Source organism: Oncorhynchus clarkii, chromosome 7, assembly GCF_045791955.1.
Source record: "Oncorhynchus clarkii lewisi isolate Uvic-CL-2024 chromosome 7, UVic_Ocla_1.0, whole genome shotgun sequence".
Taxonomy (NCBI): domain Eukaryota; kingdom Metazoa; phylum Chordata; class Actinopteri; order Salmoniformes; family Salmonidae; genus Oncorhynchus; species Oncorhynchus clarkii.
In genome coordinates, this window is record NC_092153.1 from 13,103,090 (window position 1) to 13,123,211 (window position 20,122).

The 20,122-nt window shown below is 44.2% G+C and overlaps 1 protein-coding gene across 1 annotated transcript; it reads left to right on the forward strand.

Moving 5' to 3' along the window:
* Positions 1-8,533: 8,533 nt before the first annotated feature.
* On the forward strand, positions 8,534-19,162 carry LOC139414093 (sodium/myo-inositol cotransporter-like). The gene is made up of 2 exons (XM_071161974.1): positions 8,534-8,632; positions 16,439-19,162. The coding sequence occupies exon 2, from the start codon at positions 16,711-16,713 to the stop codon at positions 18,832-18,834; it is 2,124 nt and encodes a 707-aa protein (XP_071018075.1). The 5' UTR covers positions 8,534-8,632; positions 16,439-16,710; the 3' UTR covers positions 18,835-19,162.
* Positions 19,163-20,122: the final 960 nt, after the last annotated feature.

The following is a 20,122-nucleotide window of genomic DNA, read 5'->3' on the forward strand; positions in this document are numbered from 1 at the left end:
TACCCCAACATCTACAGATAAAATCACACTCCTCGTGCACACACACACAACCCTACACACACACACACACAACCCTACACACACACACACACAACCCTACACACACACACACACACAACCCTACACACACACACACACACACACACACAACCCTACACACACACACACACAACCCTACACACACACACACACACACAACCCTACACACACACACACACACAACCCTACACACACACACACACAACCCTACACACACACACACACACAACCCTACACACATACACACACAACACAACCCTACACACACACACACACAACCCTACACACACACACACACACTCACAACCCTACACACACACACACACACACACAACCCTACACACACACAACCCTACACACACACACACACAACCCTACACACACACACACACACAACCCTACACACACACACACACACACACACACACACACACAACCCTACACACACACACACACAACCCTACACACACACACACACAACCCTACACACACACACACACACAACCCTACACACACACACACACAACCCTACACACACACACACACACAACCCTACACACACACACACACAACACAACCCTACACACACACACACACACACACAACCCTACACACACACAACCCTACACACACACACACACAACCCTACACACACACACACACACACACAACCCTACACACACACACACACACACAACCCTACACACACACACACACACACAACCCTACACACACACACACACACACACAACCCTACACACACACACACACACAACCCTAAACACACACACACACAACCCTACACACACATACAACCCTACACACACACTGTCTTGTATACACACTGCCAATGTAACCCTGTGAGAGGCACCAGCTGTATCTAGGTTCTGGCCAGGTACCAACTGGGGCTTTGGCTCTGGGATCTGACATGGTTTAACTCACTAGTGCCATCGACGGGAGAAGAGCTGCTGTGTGCCAATCAATAAACCAGGGCCCTGTTAAAATACTTAGAAATTGTATCCTTCCTTATCTGACATGACTGGATTGGTGAAAGGTGTGTAGTGGAACCCTGGCTATCAGCTGCCATACATCTGTATGAGATCAGACATGTACTTGAAGGAAAGAGATGCAATTTATAGTATTGGTATCAGGCCTCAAGCTGTCCCACTGTGTGGGTGAAAGGTGCCCCTAAGCACTGACCCAAGGTCTGTTCTGTGTGCAACCTCGTAATTATTTAGTTCAGGTTTGGACTTGGGGAAGCTGATCCGAGATCTATTCGAAGAACCTCCATAAAGTCTAGAACCACAGACCGATAGGACAACCGCCAACACAAAACACTGCAAGTTATTTTTAAAGATCCTTACTGTCATTTTATTTTTTGTAATTTGAAATAGATTTCTAAGTCTTTTTGTAAATGATTGTAAAGCCCAATATGGATTTTTATCTGACATGAATATCTTATTCTGTGCCGACGTTTCTCTGGGTAACGATCAATCAGGGTTTTTTATGATTCGCCTCTGCTTCCAGGCCTCTGAAAAACTTCCAATATTTCTGCCAGAATAAATGTTTTATAACAGTACCATGACTGAAGCTGGTTTGTTGTATCCCTCCTTCCTTCCCTCCATCTCTTGTCGTCCTTCAGGGAATAGCTTGTGTCCTCTCTCTCTTCTCCTTCAATTACAAATGCAGATGAGTGTTATGTTTAGAACTGTCAGCCTCCAGTGAGTTATTTTCCTCACCTTCACTATCACGTTCTCTCTTCTTCTCCCCTCTATCTTTTTCACACCTGTTTTTCTTAATCCCTCGCTCTCCTTTACTCCCTAAATGTTTCTTTCTCTCGCTCTCTTCTCCCCTCTTTTTCTCCCTCCATCTTCCTCTCGCTTTCAAAAGATTGACTCAGATATTGGTGCTGTATCCTCCATTCCCCCTCTGGTGATGAGTGTGTGTGTGTTTTCATCTGGACACAGATCCTTTAAGGCCTTGTTTGATCCTCAATGATGGTTCCTGTATTAGACATATCATCTCTGGGATCTGTTGGTTGGGCCTGATGGCTCAGAACAACAGTTTACAACAACTCTAGACCTGGGTTGCCAAGTCCAGAGTTGGACCTGGCCACCCAAATGGACTCCTAGCCCCTCGGCTAACTAAGTAAACACTCCTGTCGGTCTGATTGCAATTGGCTAGAATTAAGCAATGTGGTCAATTGTGTGATATGCTTAAGCCTAATCAAATCCTGCTTCGTAAACCATGTACATCCCTTGTCAAACTCATTCCAACGAGGGGCTGAGTGTCTGGGGGTTTTTGCTCCTCCCATGTACTTGATTGATGAAAATAAGGTCACTAATTAGTAAGGAACTCCCCTCACCTTGTCTGGCTTAATTAAAAGGAACAACTAAACCTGCAGACACTAGGCCCTCCATGGAATGAGTTTGACACCCGTCAGGTACAGGTTAATGATTCTGGTATGTTGGTTGTTCTAGCTCCTCAGCAGCAGCAGGAGGTTACTGTAGGGAGGGGACTGCATGAGTACACACAACAGTACACAGCATAGAGTAAATGTTAAACTTGAGAGGAGGCGAGTGTCCAGAGGGGAGAGCCATGCCTCGGAATGTGGCGATGACTCGTCAACGCCTCGCCATGGCAACTGTCTACAGAGGGAGGGTGAGTTGTGGGGGGGGGGGGGATGGAGGAGAGAGAGGAAAGAACAAGTTGGGGGTGTGATATCTGATCTGCCTCCACCTCCAAATGCTCTTTTTCACACACACACATACACACGTAACCTACATCTATGTTTAGTTTCCCCCTATCCAGTTATATTCTGTCAATACTATACACACAGAATACTTGCGCGCACACACACCTCCAGTAGTGTCACACTCTGGGAGTTGGTTGGAGCATGCTTTGTCCTTGTAAGGCTGTGTGTGTTCTCCAGGGCGATCGTCCCTCTGTGCCAACTTCCTCTGTGTCCTCACCCATCACTGTCACAGCACTCAGGAGGCCCTGGCTCATAGAAATGAAATCAATCAAACACAACCCATGGATGTGAAATTTGATTGGATTTCAGTCACATGGCCATTTGGTTCAATATCTCCCTCCCATAATCCATATACATCATCACTGATTATTATCTTGCAGTTATTTAACCTCTGCCACTACGGCTGCTGGTGTGCTTCTAAGGCTGTTTATAGATCCGTTCATACGGCTGTCATAACCTGTTATGTATGCTCTATGAATGCTCACAGCCTGCAGGAAGCTACATTGAAGCCCTTTAGTTATTCTGTCTGTTGTATCATTCTAGAGGGGACTGAAACCTGACCCTTTCTAACCACCAATATGCTTCTAATCACTAAGTAGCCCTGACCCCTGACCTCTAACCTTTAATAAAGAACACATATCCCATCAGCTCTGACTGCATCACCCTGTTTGTCCATCCATGCTGGCACAGCCATCTTTCTGAGTGACTAACATTGTAATGCCTATTAGCTCTGCTCATGTTGATTTAGCACAGCCATACAGACTCTATAATAAACACAGGACGGAGCCACAGAGACTTCTGCCAACGCGGAACAGACTTTATTAGCCTTCAATCAGCCTACATTAAGGCCCTGCCTGTGGTCATCTAATCTAGGGATTCCAAAACTCGGTCCTGGGGCCTCCCAGCTTGATGAGTTGGTTATTTTGAATCAGCTGTGTAGTGCTATGTCAAACTAAACGTGCACCCAGGGGGGGCACCAGAACCCATTTTGGGTAACCCTGATCTAGTCCATTGTTATGCATGCTAGCCCCATGGGGCTATTTAGGTCAGGTCCCCTCGCATTGCCATACAGCTGCTGGCATTGTGGTGTTGCATCTCCTAGATGCTCAGGATGGCTCAGTGAAGAATGGCCGAATATTGAATTAACCCCATACCCATACATCCTTCACACACAGCAGGGCCTCTGTGGTCGTATTCCATTCCACTGTCATAGATACCTTGGCTTTTCTCCTTTCCTCAACAACCACTGATCTGACGCTGTGACCGACGAGAGCCTAAAGGCTGCATCTCAATAGCCTAAAGTGGATTCCTCTCGTCTCCTCTGCTCTCCCTCATGTTCTGGTCTGAAAACACAGGGTGATTGAAAGCAATATGGTGGATGGATGCCTACCAGGAATTTGCTTTCAATAATTCAGTGCTGCAATCTAATGGCTGTTTTTGTTTGTTGACCTAAAGGGTAAGGAACTTCCATCAGGATATATGTAACTCATGTAATCTCTTTCTCCCTCCCTCTTTGTCCCATTCTCTCTCTCTCTATCCCTCGATCTCTCTCTGGTTATGGCAGTCTCTTTCTCTCTGTTAAAACAGCTGAGTCTTAGCTTTATGTTCCTTAGGTCAGTGAACAGATCAGATGTCTCCAGACAATAAGACGCCCTCAGTCCCGCCTCTGTTACACACACAGCTACTCTGCCTGACTCAATCCCCCCACCATTTTTAGAACTACTCTGCCTGGCTTAAGGAACAGAATGAGGGAGAACAAAGTTCTTTCCAACCTCATCAGTCTCCTGTTTCACCACATACATGCATTAGGAATGCCTATCCTGGAGAATCTTATAGTCTAGCGCTGCCATTGTGAAGAGGGATTTAGGATGTTAGTATTGACGATGGGTTTCAGGCTCCTTATTTAAATAAACTTATGTTAAGTCCCTCTGGCTAACACAAGTCAAATGAATGTCTAAAATGCCCAGCTAATTGTACATTTTAGAACTTTGTCCTTAAGAATACAGTACTGTACTGTAGGCTGTGTGTCTTCTAAAAATCAATCAGTTACCAGAATCAACTAGTCTGACACAAACGAGGCTAAAGAAGATTCCTAACGGTGTAGGAAATTACTTCTGGACTGGCTTCATTCAGGTCAAAAGCCTTTGTCTCTTCCTCTCCCAGACTGAGAATCAATACAGTCCATGTTGAATCAACTTTTCTGTTCTTTCTTTCCTTCTCTTCCTTCACTTTTCCCATAGGGCAAAGGTCGGGGTAGAATGTAAATATTCTCATCTCCATGGTTACAATTGGGCACTTTAGAGCTCTGTGACCTTTTGGTTGATCTTTTTCTTTGCCTGTCAGAGTTTGGAAAACATATGTAGCAATTAGTGATTCTATCTATAATCGTCTACCATTCTAGAAGATCATAGGTATTCTATTTCTATTGTCTGCAGTGGAGACGTGACCTGTTACCTTGACAATAGCCTTGAAAGGAACAGCTCTGATCTGGATTCAGTTGTTAGGGCTGGAGAGTGACTGGAGCATAGCCCCTCTAGTAATTTAATAGGATCTCTATGTCATAAAAGTTTCAGAATGAGGTTAAAACTGCAGCCATATTGGTCAGGGAGAAAAACAAACCATTCTAATTTGAATGAATGGCAGTAGAGGCATAATCCTGATTTGACTTATGCAGGAAAATAAAAGTAAGGCATGTGATATCTACCATTCCAGTGTTTTACTTGCTATATTGTATTCACTTTGCCACCTTGGCCTTTTTGTGCCTTTACCTCCCTTTACCACTTGTTTCTACTGTATTATTGACTGTGTTTGTTTTACTCCATGTGTAACTGTGTCGTTGTATGTGTCGAACTGCTTTGCTTTATCTTGGCCAGGTCGCAATTGTAAATGACAACTTGTTCTCAACTTGCCTACCTGGTTAAATAAAGGTGAAATAAAAAATATCAAATTGTGTAATAGAATTGTCAACCTAAAATATTATATAATTAGAAAAGTATTTTATAGGGGTTTTATACACATTGTATAAATAGCCTCTAAAATATCTAAACAGGTGTTTTTTTGGGAAGCTGTGAGTTCTATTATATGATGCAATATCAGTAAGTCCTATCAACTGATTTCAGACAGTGTATGGCTGTGGATTGACAGCCATACACACAGCAATGGAATATTGGCAGTTCATTTTAAGTATTTCCGGAATCATTCCTCTAAAATTGTCTGGCTAGCTAGCTAATAAAAATACAGTGCAGATACATTATTCAAATTAATTATTTTACACTATCACAGCACTGGCAAACCATGGCTGACCTTTGGACCAGAAGGTTGCTGTACATTCTAGTATTCTAATTCTATGGACTTGAGCACCTTTAACAACTAGCTCACTATTCTTCACCTTAAAGACAGATCTCTATCAATTCCACAGACATTTAGCTTCCTTAACCGAATAACCGTGTTAAGTTAAAAATAGTATCTTCCTGTTTGTGGTTTGTGCTTCCTGTCTGCTCCATTCAGTGTTATCATTTCATAGTGATTTACCAGTATATGCATACAGTGACATTCAAGGTTTGACATCTGCATTTTATAGTGTTAGAAATGCAACATTGCCACCTAGTGTCTAGACACTACATCAGACCATTACATAGCAACCCTAACCCTGGTTATGAGTAAATCTGCAATTTAGAATAGAATGTTGCAAAATCACCAAGACTGATGAGAAAGCAAATACAATGCTTGACGGACAGAAAGCTCAAAGAAAGATTTCCAAAGAGATCAGGGTTTTATTTGTCAATGCATTTGCAGATTATAATGCCCTTGGGTGCAATGTAAAGCCTGTCTTTACACAGTACAACTGTAGCAATTGAGAGCGAAGAACCAGAGTGGGATTTGATTGAACCAGCGACCCCGCTGGTAGCCCACGGGACTCTGCCTCCAGCGCAATAAAGGTCCAGACCACTTGGCAGAGGACACACAACAAAATTGGCTCATACTTTGTAGCTGCTACTAATATCGAAGCAAATGTGCATTGTTTTGATGAGGTAAACTCACACACACATCAATTCCGTGAATGACAGTTTGATCAAATTCAGTTTATTGCATGGATCTCTGCGATGTACACACACAGCTCCAGGGAAAATGGCTGTCTTGGTCAAAGCCAGCAACGATCAGGGTCTGTGCTATCGGGATCCATGGAACGGCCCTACCCCATTGAAGTTTACGGTTAACGGATGTCTCAAGGATCCCGGCTAGCAGGGAGGAAAAGTACCAAATTGTCATACTTGAGTAAAAGTAAAGATACCTTAATAGAAAATGACTCAAGTGAAAGTGAACGTCACCCAGTATCTGGTTATAAGTATCTGGCAGGTAGGGGTAGCCTAGTGGTTAAGAGTGTTAGACCAGTAACAAAGGTTACTGGTTTGAATCCCTGAGATGAGTAGGTGTAAAATCTGTTGGTAAACCCTTGATCAAGGCACTTAACTGTTATTGCTCCGAATACGAGCTTCTGCTATAACGTAAAATAAACGTAGCCTACTTAAGTACAGTGGCGGAAAAAGTAGTCGATTGTCAAACTTGAGTAAAAGCTATACTTCAAAGTATGTTTTAAGTAGCCTTCTTTATACCACAAGCAGTGATTTAAGGGGTGAAAAATGCAATATTCATGGTGTCTTTGCAGAAAATGACTGCCATATCCCTGGTCCACATCAGGGTAATGGGCAGCCTAATAAGATATTTACTAATTACATGCCTGTCACTCAGGGAGTGAGTGCTTCTGAGGGTTTCATCGGTGACAGTTCACATGTGGACAGTATCCAGTCAGTCTGTTATTCAGACAATACTGAGCCAACTAGGTGAAAAATCTGTTGATGTGCCCTTGAGCATGGCACTTAACCCTAATTGCGCCTATAAGTCGTTCTGAATAAGAGCGTCGGCTAAATGACTAAAACGTAATTAAAAGGATGTTTGGTTTAGTGATTAAGCCCTTTGAGGGAATGAGGGTGTTCCACAGGAACTATTAACTAATAGAGCAACAACATGGGCTTGTTTGTCATCGCTGGCTGCAGGTAAAGGCTTTATGAAAAATCAAAAATAACTGAAGAATGATGTAGCCTACCCCGGAAAGTGTTTTAATTTCATGCATCTTTGTCGATTGCCAAAGGTGTTGCACCCCTGGAGTGTGCACATGACCTCCAGAGCACAAACACACTTCCAAGTCATATAGACGTATAAGGAAGTGCTTGTAGAACTTTTCATCAAATCAACTTTAAGTCAAGTAGACGGTTTAGAATATGTTATAGCGGGTGCAGCGAAATGCTTATGTTAGCTCCTAACCTTGCAGTAAATTATCTAACGAGTACACACACGTAAAAGGAATCAAGAAATGTCGGAATGAGTTGTTGGCTAGCGCGCACATTCATTACATAATGTAACATGTTTAGGTTCAAAACCACCAGTAGAGTTGAAAATGCAATGGAAACCTATTTAACTCGTTTTTTTATTTATTCCGGAAATGAGAATAACTGCGAAAGTTACTTGCGTGCACGTCACGCACAGATTTCACATAAACTAGTAAATTTGATGAACATCTGATGGGGAAATGCCAATTGGTTGGAAAGCGACTAATAAATCCGTCGCCAATTATGCGAAAACTTGAGGCTAGAGCGTGCATCTACGCCATAGGCAAAAATGGGGGGGCGTGTTCATAGAAATGGCACTATGCTGTCAAACCAAATTTGGAATGCAACCTGTGAAAAAAATTACACCTAATCTACCTGCCTAGGAAGAAGCGTGATTGATGCCGCGAGTCCGGTGTTGGAGAGATTAGTCAGAGAAGGGCTGCTGGAAATGGTAAGTACAAGCAATGTCATAATTATATGTATGGAGTCAGACTGTAGAAAAATCCTAAACAGTGGTGCGTTTGTCACGTGGAAAGTGACAGGTTCTAAGTCTTAGTTGAGCAGGCAGCGTGAAGTAAGAAGCAGACAAAAGTGACTTAATTATTTTGTAAGGCATGCGTTTCTATCAATTTCAGCACATTCTCAGTACTGGCACATTCTCAATTTGGTTTCACAATTCAGTTATGTTCATTTCGATGTCGTTACCGTTACTTTAAAATCAAACGCAAACAAAAAGGGGCACAGCAAGCTCATCAGTCAGGTGTCCATCATCTACATTTAGTCAGTGTAGCAAACCTCGCAGCACAGTCTCCATTTGCACTCTCACCAAACATATCAGCCTGTCGTAATAAGCTTTCAGCGAACAATGATCCACCATGCCTCGGGACAACGTCACTTCCTGTGGGCAGCTGCCTGGAAAAAATAGTTTTAAATACTATCATTTAGCTCATGACCAGGTAATTAACCAATAGAAAATGCTACTCAGGTTAAACATGCCAATAAGTCACAGGTGACATTCTCACTCACTTAAAATGAGCTTTTCCTTGCACTTGATAGCAAAACTCTGCAAAAGTATATGTGCAATAATAAGTTTTACACACTGGTTAGAAAAGGCAATATTTCACACACAAATTGCACTCAAAGATAAACTCCCTGAAACTCTATACAACAAAGTCCCCATGGAAAAATAGACTCCAATACCTGCTAGCAACTCTACCACATGGTGTCCCGAGGCAGCCAGGGCTCCCATAGCGGTGTTGACCTGCCCTATTGCTGGCACATTGCCCTCAGATCACCAGGCCACACACCTCCAACCAGTTCCTTAGAGCAATTTAGCCTTCACCCACAAGGCAACTTAACATGCCCCAGGCCAGTTAGTGTCTCTCGGAACAGAAGGGGAGAGACTGGCTTCCTCACCGGCGCCCAGAACCAGCCATGGGAGAGACTGCAAAACCTATGAGGGCACAAAGAAACACTAGACCATGAAACTAAAATGGTCCCTGCTCCACAACTGCCCACTCAGTGGCTCAGACTCAGCTGATGCTACACCAAATGTCACAAGGTGGAAAGTGACACATTCACCTGAAAAATGAATTGAAACCTGTTAGTTCACCTTAAACCTGTTAGTCTAGTGACCACTTTTGGATTGTGCGCTAGTGCACCTCACTTTACGCATGGAATTTCCACCGTTCTAATGGAGTGTTCCAGTGTCTAGGGACCTTGGTGCGCTTCAATCATGCATTAGGTTACTCTCCAGTTTTTAGAGAAACATTATGAATACTGTATCATAATGTTGGAGTCACCAGATAAAGCAAGAGAGAAAGATGAGCCTTATTGACACTGCAAAGTTTGGATAAGAAATGATTGTTCAAACATTTCGTTAACTTATTAATCTTTACTGTCTGTCACTTATGGTTATCCTGCAAGTAAATATGGTAAGGCAAGGTTTTCAATCAGTTTCAGCAAATTCTCAGTTCCGGCACATTCTCAATTTGGTTTCACTATAGAACCCCACAGTGGCGGTGTCATAATACCCATAGGACATTTTTAGGAACACTTAAAATAAGGGCTGTGTTTCGTTGGAAAAACGATTGGAACCATTTCCTTGTTTGACCGCTAGGTTTTATGGGTATTATGACTCGTACTGTGGTACTCTATTCAGTTAAATTGTATATGGAAATGAACATTTTTTCATTAACTTTTCTTTAAAAACCATGCTACTTAAAATCAGAATCATCCAAACCAAACAAAAAGGGGCACAGGAAGTGACGCAGCCCAGCAAACAGGTGTCCATCTTCAGCGCTAAGACAGGTCAAATTTGTGCTGTAATTAACTAAGGGCGTGTTCCTCTGTCCAGGCGTTGCTGGCGCATACCAGATCTTACAACGCCTGGACAGGTATTTTATGTATCAGCTAACCACATCATATGTTATAGCAATCTGTCAGTCGATCACGTGGCACGCAACCATTGGTTGGTGGATGCAATGCCTGAGCAGGGGAACACAACCATGTGGTTAACTGATACTTGAAAAAAATCTATTCAAGCATTATAAGACCTGGCATGCGTCAGCAACGCCTGGGCAGAGGAACGCGCCCTTACCATGTGCTTTCTCCAATCGTATCAGCCTGCCATAATAAGCTTTCAGCAAACAGTGATCCAACATGCCTCTGTACTGGATCACTTCCTGTGGGCGGCTGCACATAGGGCTTGTTAAACATTGCAGGTGACTGCCTACTGACTGATCAATAAAAATAATTACTCATAAATAACTACTTCATATTATTTGTAGATCAGTCAGTCCCAATTTATCCATGATACAGTGGCTTGTGAAAGTATCCCCCCCCCCCCCCCCACCCCCACCCCTTGGCTTTTTTCCTATTTTGTTGCCTTACAACCTGGAATTAAAATTGATTATTTTTTAGGGTTTGTGTCATTTGATTCACACAGCATGCATACCACTTTGAAGATGCAAATTATTTTGTGGTGAAACAAACAAGAAATAAGACAAAAAAAACTGAGAACTTGAGCGTGCATAACTATTCACCCCCCAAAGTCAATACTTTGTAGAGCCACCTTTTGCAGCAATTACAGATGCAAGTTTCTTGGGGTATGTCTCTATAAGCTTGACACATCTAGCCACTGGGATTTTGCCCATTCTTCGAGGCAAAACTGCTCCATCTCCATCAAGTTAGATGGGTTCCGCTGGTGTTCAGCAATCTAAGTCATACCACAGATTCTCAATTGGATTGAGGTCTGGGCTTTGACTAGGCCATTCCAAGACATTTAAATGTTTCCCCTTACACCACTTGAGTGTTGCTTGAGCAGTATGCTTAGGGTCATTGTCCTGCTGGAAGGTGATCCTCCATCCCAGTCTCAAATTTCTGGAAGACTGAAACAGGTTTCCCCTCAAGAATTTACTTGTATTTAGCACCATCCATCATTCCTTCAATTCTGACCAGTTTCCCAGTCCCTGCCAATGAAAAACATCCCTACAGCATGATGCTGCCACCACCATGCTTCACTGTGGGGATGGTGTTCTCGGGGTGTTGAGTTTGCACAAGACAAAGTGTTTTCCCTGATGGCCAAAAAGTGAAATTTTAGTCTCATCTGACCAGAGTACCTTCCTCCATATGTTTGCGGAGTTTCTCACAGTTCTTTTGGCAAACACCAAACGTGTTTGCTTATTTTTCTGAAAGCAATGGCTTTTTTCTGGACACTCTTCCATAAAGCCCAGTTCTGTGGAGTGTACGGCTTAAAGTGGTCCTATGGACAGATACTCCAATCTCCGCTGTGGTGCTTTGTAGCTCCTTCAGGGTTATCTTTGGTCTCTTTGTTGCCTCTGATTAATGTCCTCCTTGCCTGGTCTGTGAATTTGTGGGCGTCCCTCTGTTGGCAGGTTTGTTGTGGTGCCATATTCTTTAAAAAAAATGTATAATGGATTTACTGGTGCTACGTGGGATGTTCAAAGTTTCAAATATTTTTTTATAACCCAACCCTGATCTGTACTTCTCCACAAATCTGTCCCTGACCTGTTTGGAGAGCTCCTTGGTCTTCATGGTACCGCTTGCTTTTAGTGGTGTTGCACACTCTGGGGCCTTTCAGGTGTATATATATGTGTATATATATATACTGAGATCATGTGACACTTAGGTTGCACACAGGTGGACTTTATTTAACTAATTATGTGACTTCTGAAAGTAATTGGTTGCACCGGATCTTATGTCGGGGCTTCATAGCAAAGGGGGTGAATACATACGCACGCACCACTTTTCCCTTATTTTTTTTATTTTTTATTCTTTGAAACATGTTCTTTTTTTCACTTCACCAATTTGGACTATTTTGTGTGTGTCCATTACATGAAATCCAAATAAAAACCCATTTAAATTACAGGTTGTAATGCAACAAATTAGGAAAAACGCCATGGGGGATGAATACTTTTGCAAGGCACTGTACATTAAGGTTTTGATCTTCTCGAACACAGCCAAAGGTGTCGTTCACCTGCTCAGACGTTGCATGCATCAACCAATCACGTCATCCACTGTCCAACTGACAGATTGCCATGACATATGTGGTTAGCTGATACGTAAAATACTTATCTGGCAGGCGTCCATAAACAAGGGGGTTTAATTATACACAGAGAAAATATATAAACGCAGCATGCACCAATTTCAATGATTGTACGGAGTTACAGTTCATACAATGCTCAAAAACATAAAGGGAACACTAAAATAACACATCCTAGATCTGAATGAATGAAATATTCTTATTAAATACTTTTTTCTTTACATAGTTGAATGTGCTGACAACAAAATCACACAAATTATCAATGGAAATCAAATTTATCAACCCATGGAGGTCTGGATTTGGAGTCACACTCAAAATTAAAGTGGAAAACCACACTACAGGCTGATCCAACTTTGATGTAATGTCCTTAAAACAAGTCAAAATGAGGCTCAGTAGTGTGTGTGGCCTCCACGTGCCTGTATGACCTCCCAACAACGCCTGGGCATGCTCCTGATGAGGTGGCAGATGGTCTCCTGAGGGATCTCCTCCCAGACCTGGACTAAAGCATCCGCCAACTCCTGGACAGTCTGTGGTGCAACGTGGCGTTGGTGGATGGAGCGAGACATGATGTCCCAGATGTGCTCAATTGGATTCAGGTCTGGGGAACGGGCGGGCCAGTTCATAGCATCAATGCCTTCCTCTTGCAGGAACTGCTGACACACTCCAGCCACATGAGGTCTAGCATTGTCTTGCATTAGGAGGAACCCAGGGCCAACCGCACCAGCATATGGTTTCACAAGGGTTCTGAGGATCTCATCTCGGTACCTAATGGCAGTCAGGCTACCTCTGGCGAGCACATGGAGGGCTGTGCGGCCCCCCAAAGAAATTCCACCCCACACCATGACTGACCCACCGCCAAACCGGTCATGCTGGAGGATGTTGCAGGCAGTCTCCAGACTCTGTCACGTCTGTCACATGTGCTCAGTGTGAACCTGCTTTCATCTGTGAAGAGCACAGGGTGCCAGTGGCGAATTTACCAATCTTGGTGTTCTCTGGCAAATGCCAAACGTCCTGCACGGTGTTGGGCTGTAAGCACAACCCCCACCTGTGGACGTCGGGCCCTCATACAGTGAGCATTTGCCCACTGAAGTCCAGTACAACGCTGAACAGGCTCAGTAGGCTCAGTAGTCAAGACCCTGGTGAGGACGACGAGCACGTAGATGAGCTTCCCTGAGACGATTTCTGACAGTGTTTGCAGAACCTACAGTTTCATCAGCTGTCTGGGTGGCTGGTCTCAGACAATCCCGCAGGTGAAGAAGCCGGATGTGGAGGTCCTGGCTGGCGTGGTTACACGTGGTCTGCGGTTGTGCGGCCGGTTGGAAATACTACCAAATTCTCTAATACAATGTTGGAGGCGGCTTATGGTAGAAAAATATACATTCAATTATCTGTCAACAGCTCTGGTGGACATTCCTACAGTCAGCATGCCAATTGAATGCTCCCTCAAGTTGAGACATGAGGCATTGTGTTGTGTGACAAAACTGCACATTTTATAGTGGTCTTTTATTGTCCCCCGGCACAAGGTGCACCTGTGTAATGATCATGCTGTTTAATCAGATTCTTGATATGCCACACCTGTCAGATGCATGGATTATTTTGGCAAAGGAGAAATGCTCTCTAACATGGATGTAAACAAATTTGTGCACATTTGAGAGAAATAAGCTTTTGTGAGTATGGAACATTTCTGGGTTATTTTATTTCAGCTCATGAAACACAGGACCAACACTTTACATGTTACGTTTATATTTTTGTTCAGTGTATGTAATTTATATCACGGGACCAGGCAATTAACCAATAGAAATGCTACTTAGGTTAAACATGCCAATAAGTCACACCTGTGTCATTCTCACCCATTTAATGAGTGCTTCCTCACACTTGATAGTGAAAAACACTGCAAAAGCACACGTGCAATAATAGGTTTCACGCACTGGTTCCACCAGTGGTAGTATATAAACCCCAATTTGGGTGACGTCCTCCTTCTCTCTAAACATTAATTTCCTGCCTAGCAATAAATATGTAAGTGATGTGGGCCATAAACTGTTCCTTCTCCCGTAATTGACCTGACCTCAGCCCCCTTCCTTACTAAACCACATCTCTCCATCTTTATCAGTGCCTGCCACATGTGATTGCCCTTCCTTTACTCAATACATTCCAAGCTTAATTGCCTCCACCATATACATTCCTCCTACAGATAACCATTAACTTCTGGTCTAGACCCTAGACTAAAGCACTCAATATTCCAATGGGATACCTGATAATTAACACTATTCCAAGTTTGAGTCAGAACCCAGAATCCATCACTATTAAACACATAAACTATGTTTCAAGTGAGAATTAGGCAGGTCTGATTCAGAAAAAGGAAATTCTTGCCTACTTTACTCATTAAAAAGTAGTGTAGTTTCAGTAGTTAGCTACACCGTTACATGGTACAAAAGTAATTAACTATTGAAAACCCTACCGACATTTGAATTAAGTTCAACAACTACATTTTGCAGGAGGGTAGTGGTAAACTACATTTACTATGTAGTCATTTAAATTACTATATAGTAAATGTAGTTAAATTACTGGTAGAACTACGTGTAGTTCACTACTCCTCAACACTGCTAATCAATCATATATTCTGTCTATCTATAATTCTGGAATCACCAGATAAAGCCAGAGAGAAAGATGAACCTTAATGACACTTTTGGAAAGTTTGGATCAGAATTAGTGATCGTTCAAAAATGTCCTTAACTTATTCATCTTTACTGTCTGTCAAGTCTTTCGCTTGGGGTTATCCTCCAATTTAATGTGGTGTGGTAGCCCTGCGAGGCTTTGCCTGGACACATTTAGAATGAATGTCAGTAACAGACACATCCCTATGTCCATAGCCCTGCGAGGCTTTGCCTGGACACATTTAGAATGAATGTCAGTAACAGACACATCCCTATGTCCATAGCCCTACGAGGCTTTGCCTGGACACTTGTAGAATGAATGTCAGTAACAGACACATCCCTATGTCCATAGCCCTACGAGGCTTTGCCTGGACACTTGTAGAATGAATGTCAGTAACAGACACATCCCTATGTCCATAGCCCTGCGAGGCTTTGCCTGTCCCACAAACACACCAGAGCTATTGGTTGTGGAAGGAGCACACATTTGGGCGTACAATAACTCAGACACATCCATCCCTTTGTGACATGCATGTCTTCAAAGTAACCCAGATGAACAAACGACACCCTATGGAACTATTTGACATAAATCTGAGTCAAACCTGACGACCACAAATATGTACACCCATCTGACACACGAAGATCCAGCTACTGCATGTTAAAATTGGATGACTGTTTACACAGCTATAAGGGGAGTCCGTTAAACTGAGAAATACAGCGTGAGGGTGGGACTGGTATGGGTAAGTATGCATGCACCCATTGAACTGTGCAAAACTCATACAAGACTAGTACTACTATACTGTTAGCTATGTGTTATAGATCAGTGGTTCACAAATGCCTTTTTCACCGTTACCCTTTTATAGTTTTTGAGGTTGTTTAGTGGCCAACCAAGTCAGCGAAACCAATGTTCCTGGCCAGGACCCAGCCACGACTTAATTAAAAGACTTTTGCCACAACTCACTAACAGTTTGTTTATCTTTACCTGCTATTTCTTTGGTTTTTCCAACCCTGATCTGTTGTGTGTTTTTGTGCTCTGTTGTAGGAGTGTCGATACCGTTGAGCTGCTACCTCCAACCTACAGTGTTCCCCGTCAACCCTTAGGGTGCCTTTCTGTAGGAATACCTCACCAAGACCTGAACTGGACCAGACTCGCCTGCAGCATCCAAGCATTGTGTCTTAGAATCTCTCATAATCAACTGAAAGACTGGAACTTAAATTGAAAGGGTACTGATCACTAAAGCAACCATATCACCATATCACTAGCAACCATATCACGTAACTCCTCAATAACTGTCTTTAGAAGTATTATCCAAGATGGCTCCCACCACCATGGAGGCAGCGGACATCGTTGTTGTGGTGCTGTACTTCATCCTGGTCCTTGCCATTGGCTTCTTCGCCATGATGAAAGCCAATCGGAACACTGTGAGCGGTTACTTCCTGGCCGGCCGATCAATGAACTGGGCTATGATTGGTGCCTCTCTGTTCGTCAGCAACATTGGCAGCGAGCATTTCATTGGCCTTGCAGGGTCCGGGGCGGCTAGCGGGTTTGGAGTCGCCGCATGGGAGTTCAATGCCCTCCTGCTCCTCCAGCTCCTGGGCTGGGTTTTCATCCCTGTTTACATCCACTCTGGGGTCTACACAATGCCTGAGTACCTGGCCAAGCGCTTCGGCGGGCGACGGCTCAAGGTCTACTTCGCTGCTCTCTCTCTGCTGCTCTACATCTTCACCAAGCTCTCTGTGGACCTGTACTCCGGAGCGCTCTTCATCCAGGAGTCACTGGGCTGGAACCTCTATCTGTCCATCATCCTCCTCATCACTGTGACCGCGCTGCTGACCGTCACAGGGGGCCTGGTTGCAGTCATCTACACCGACACCCTCCAGGCATTCCTGATGATTGGTGGCGCGCTATGCCTAACCGCCATTAGCCTGGTAAAAGTGGGTGGCCTGGAAGGGGTGCGGACCAAGTACATGGAAGCCAGACCGAACATCACAGCAATATTAGCATCCTCCAACTTCACCTACATCCCCTCCTGCCACGTGGAGCCCAAGCCCGACTCCCTGCGCATCCTAAGGGGCCCGCTGGACAAGGACCTCCCCTGGCCGGGCTTCCTCCTTGGCCAGACCCCGGCCTCCATCTGGTACTGGTGTGCCGACCAGGTCATCGTCCAGCGGGTGCTAGCTGCACGGAGCATCTCCCACGCTAAAGGCTCCACACTGATGGCCGGCTTCCTCAAGATCCTGCCCATGTTCATCATCGTCATTCCCGGGATGATCTCCCGCATCCTGTTTGCAGATGAGCTGGCGTGTATCAGCCCAGAACACTGCATGGAGGTGTGTGGATCCAGGGCCGGGTGCTCTAACATCGCCTACCCCCGCCTGGTGATGTCCGTCATGCCGGTGGGTCTGCGTGGCCTGATGATGGCAGTGATGATCGCAGCGCTCATGAGCGACCTGGACTCCATCTTCAACTCCGCCAGCACCATCTTCACCTTGGACATTTACAAAATGGCACGGGAGCGGGCGTCGTCGAGGGAGCTGATGGTGGTGGGACGTGTGTTCGTGGTGTTCATGGTGGTTATCAGCATCGCCTGGGTTCCTGTCATCATCGAGATGCAGGGAGGCCAGATGTTCTACTACATCCAGGAAGTGTCTGACTACCTGACCCCGCCCATCGCTGCCCTATTCCTGCTGGGCGTCCTATGGCGGCGCTGCAACGAGACTGGTGCGTTCTGGGGTGGCATAGTGGGGTTCGCGTTGGGCGCCACGAGACTGGTGCTTGCGTTCATCTACAGAGAGCCCCACTGCGACGAGCCGGACGAGCGGCCGTCTTTTGTCAAGGACGTTCATTTCATGTACGTGGCAGCCGGGCTGTTCTGGATCTCAGGCCTGGTGGCTGTGGTGGTTAGTCTCTGCACCCCTCCACCGAGCATAGAGCAGGTCCGCACCACTACCTTCTGGGGGCTACGCCAAAGAAACACAACCCTAAACATAGAGAGAGACGAGGAGATGAGCAAGCTGAACCCCCAAACTAAGACCCATGTCAATGGGAACGGCTGCATGGACAAGGAGACGACCAAAGACCTCCATAATGGTGTCAATGGGGTGGAGGCTTTATCCTATATGGAGGCTCCATCTAATCTCCAAAATGGCGGCCACCCGACCTTTTCAAGCACCGGAATGGCAGTAGACCAAGAAAAGCCTTGGGTGGTCTGCTGTGGAGGAGTAGGAGGGGAGAAGGGGATGGGTGTGAGGGTTCTAGAGTGGTTCTGTGGGTTTAAGGAGGAGCCGGCTAAGACCCGGTCCAGATCAGCCAAGGAGGAAGAGAGGCTTTTGCAGGAGATGCTCCAGGAGACCCCCAGAACCAGACTCATCCTCAACATGGGCCTGGTGCTGGTCTGTTCTGTGGGGGTGTTCCTCTTCATCTACTTCTCTCTGTAGGAGGGGATCTCAACCTGTGACATACACAATATAGTTTATATGTAATATGTCTACATGTGACATCTAAAGAAATGTTTCTTAACTTGTGTTTCCTACGCCATCCCAAAAGTTCAAGCCCAGTGAATCAGGTGTGCTTGAGCTGGGCTAGAACAAAAATGTCCAACCTTGGTGGTCCTCCAACATGGACTCAGGGGTAGACGTAACATAGCAAACGTAAATCTAGTATGTAATGTTACATTTCGTATGGTACAGTGCCTTAAGGTATTCACACCGCTTGACTTTTTCAAAATGTTGTTACAAAGTGGGATTAAAATAGATGTAATTGTCATTTTTTTTGTCAACAATTTACACTACATACTCATGTCAAAGTGGAAAAAAATTCACAACAAATTAAATGGAAAATAAAACACTAATATCTTCATTAGATAAGTATTCAACCCCCTGAGTCAATACATGTTAGAATTACCTTTGGAAGCAATTACAGCTTTCTGGGTAAGTCTCGAAGAGCTTTGCAAACCTGGATTGTATAATATTTGCCCATTCTTTTAAAAATTATTCAAGCTCTGTCAAGTTGGTTGTTGACCATTGCTAAACAGCCATTTTAAAATCTGTAACTAGGGCACTCAAACGTTCAATATTGTCTTGGTAGGTAACTCCAGTGTATATTTGGCCTTCCGTTTTAGGCTATTGTCCTGCTGAAAGGTGGATTTGTCTCTGTCTGTTGGAAAGCAGACAACCGGGTTTTCCTTTAGGACTATGCCTGTGCTTAGCTCTATTCCCTTTCTTTTAATCCCAAATAAAACTCCCAAGTCCTTGCTGATGACAATCATTCATTTAGCAGACAATTTTATCACACCATAGTGCTATCAGACTTCTGATACCAATGCAGGGTGAAGGAGGGACCACAAAATGTGAACCGCTATCAAAAATGGTATAGAGAAGTATTTTTTATTTTGACAATCCAAAATCCATTGGCTTGTAGTTCAGCCCAGTGTAAGTCAAATGACAAAATACTCAGAATTCAAATAAGTATTTCAAATACATTAACAGAAACGGTCCATCTTTGCCTGTGGTTTCAGGCTGCCAGCTACACTACTCTCTACCTGACCTAGATATAGAATACATAGAAACCCCCTTATCTAAAGGAACACTATTAAAAGAAGTCCCCTCTGTAATGGAATAGTACTGCCTGAATTGGTACTACTTTCTGTGGTAGAGTCAAAAAAGGTGCAAATGAATGTTACAGTATTAGCCCAAGCACGTTCCTGTTGTCAGACTATTTGCGTAA

Bases quoted from the DNA above. Each gene is read 5' to 3' on its own strand.
- LOC139414093 (XM_071161974.1), top strand. From the start codon at position 16,711: ATGGCTCCCACCACCATGGAGGCAGCGGACATCGTTGTTGTGGTGCTG.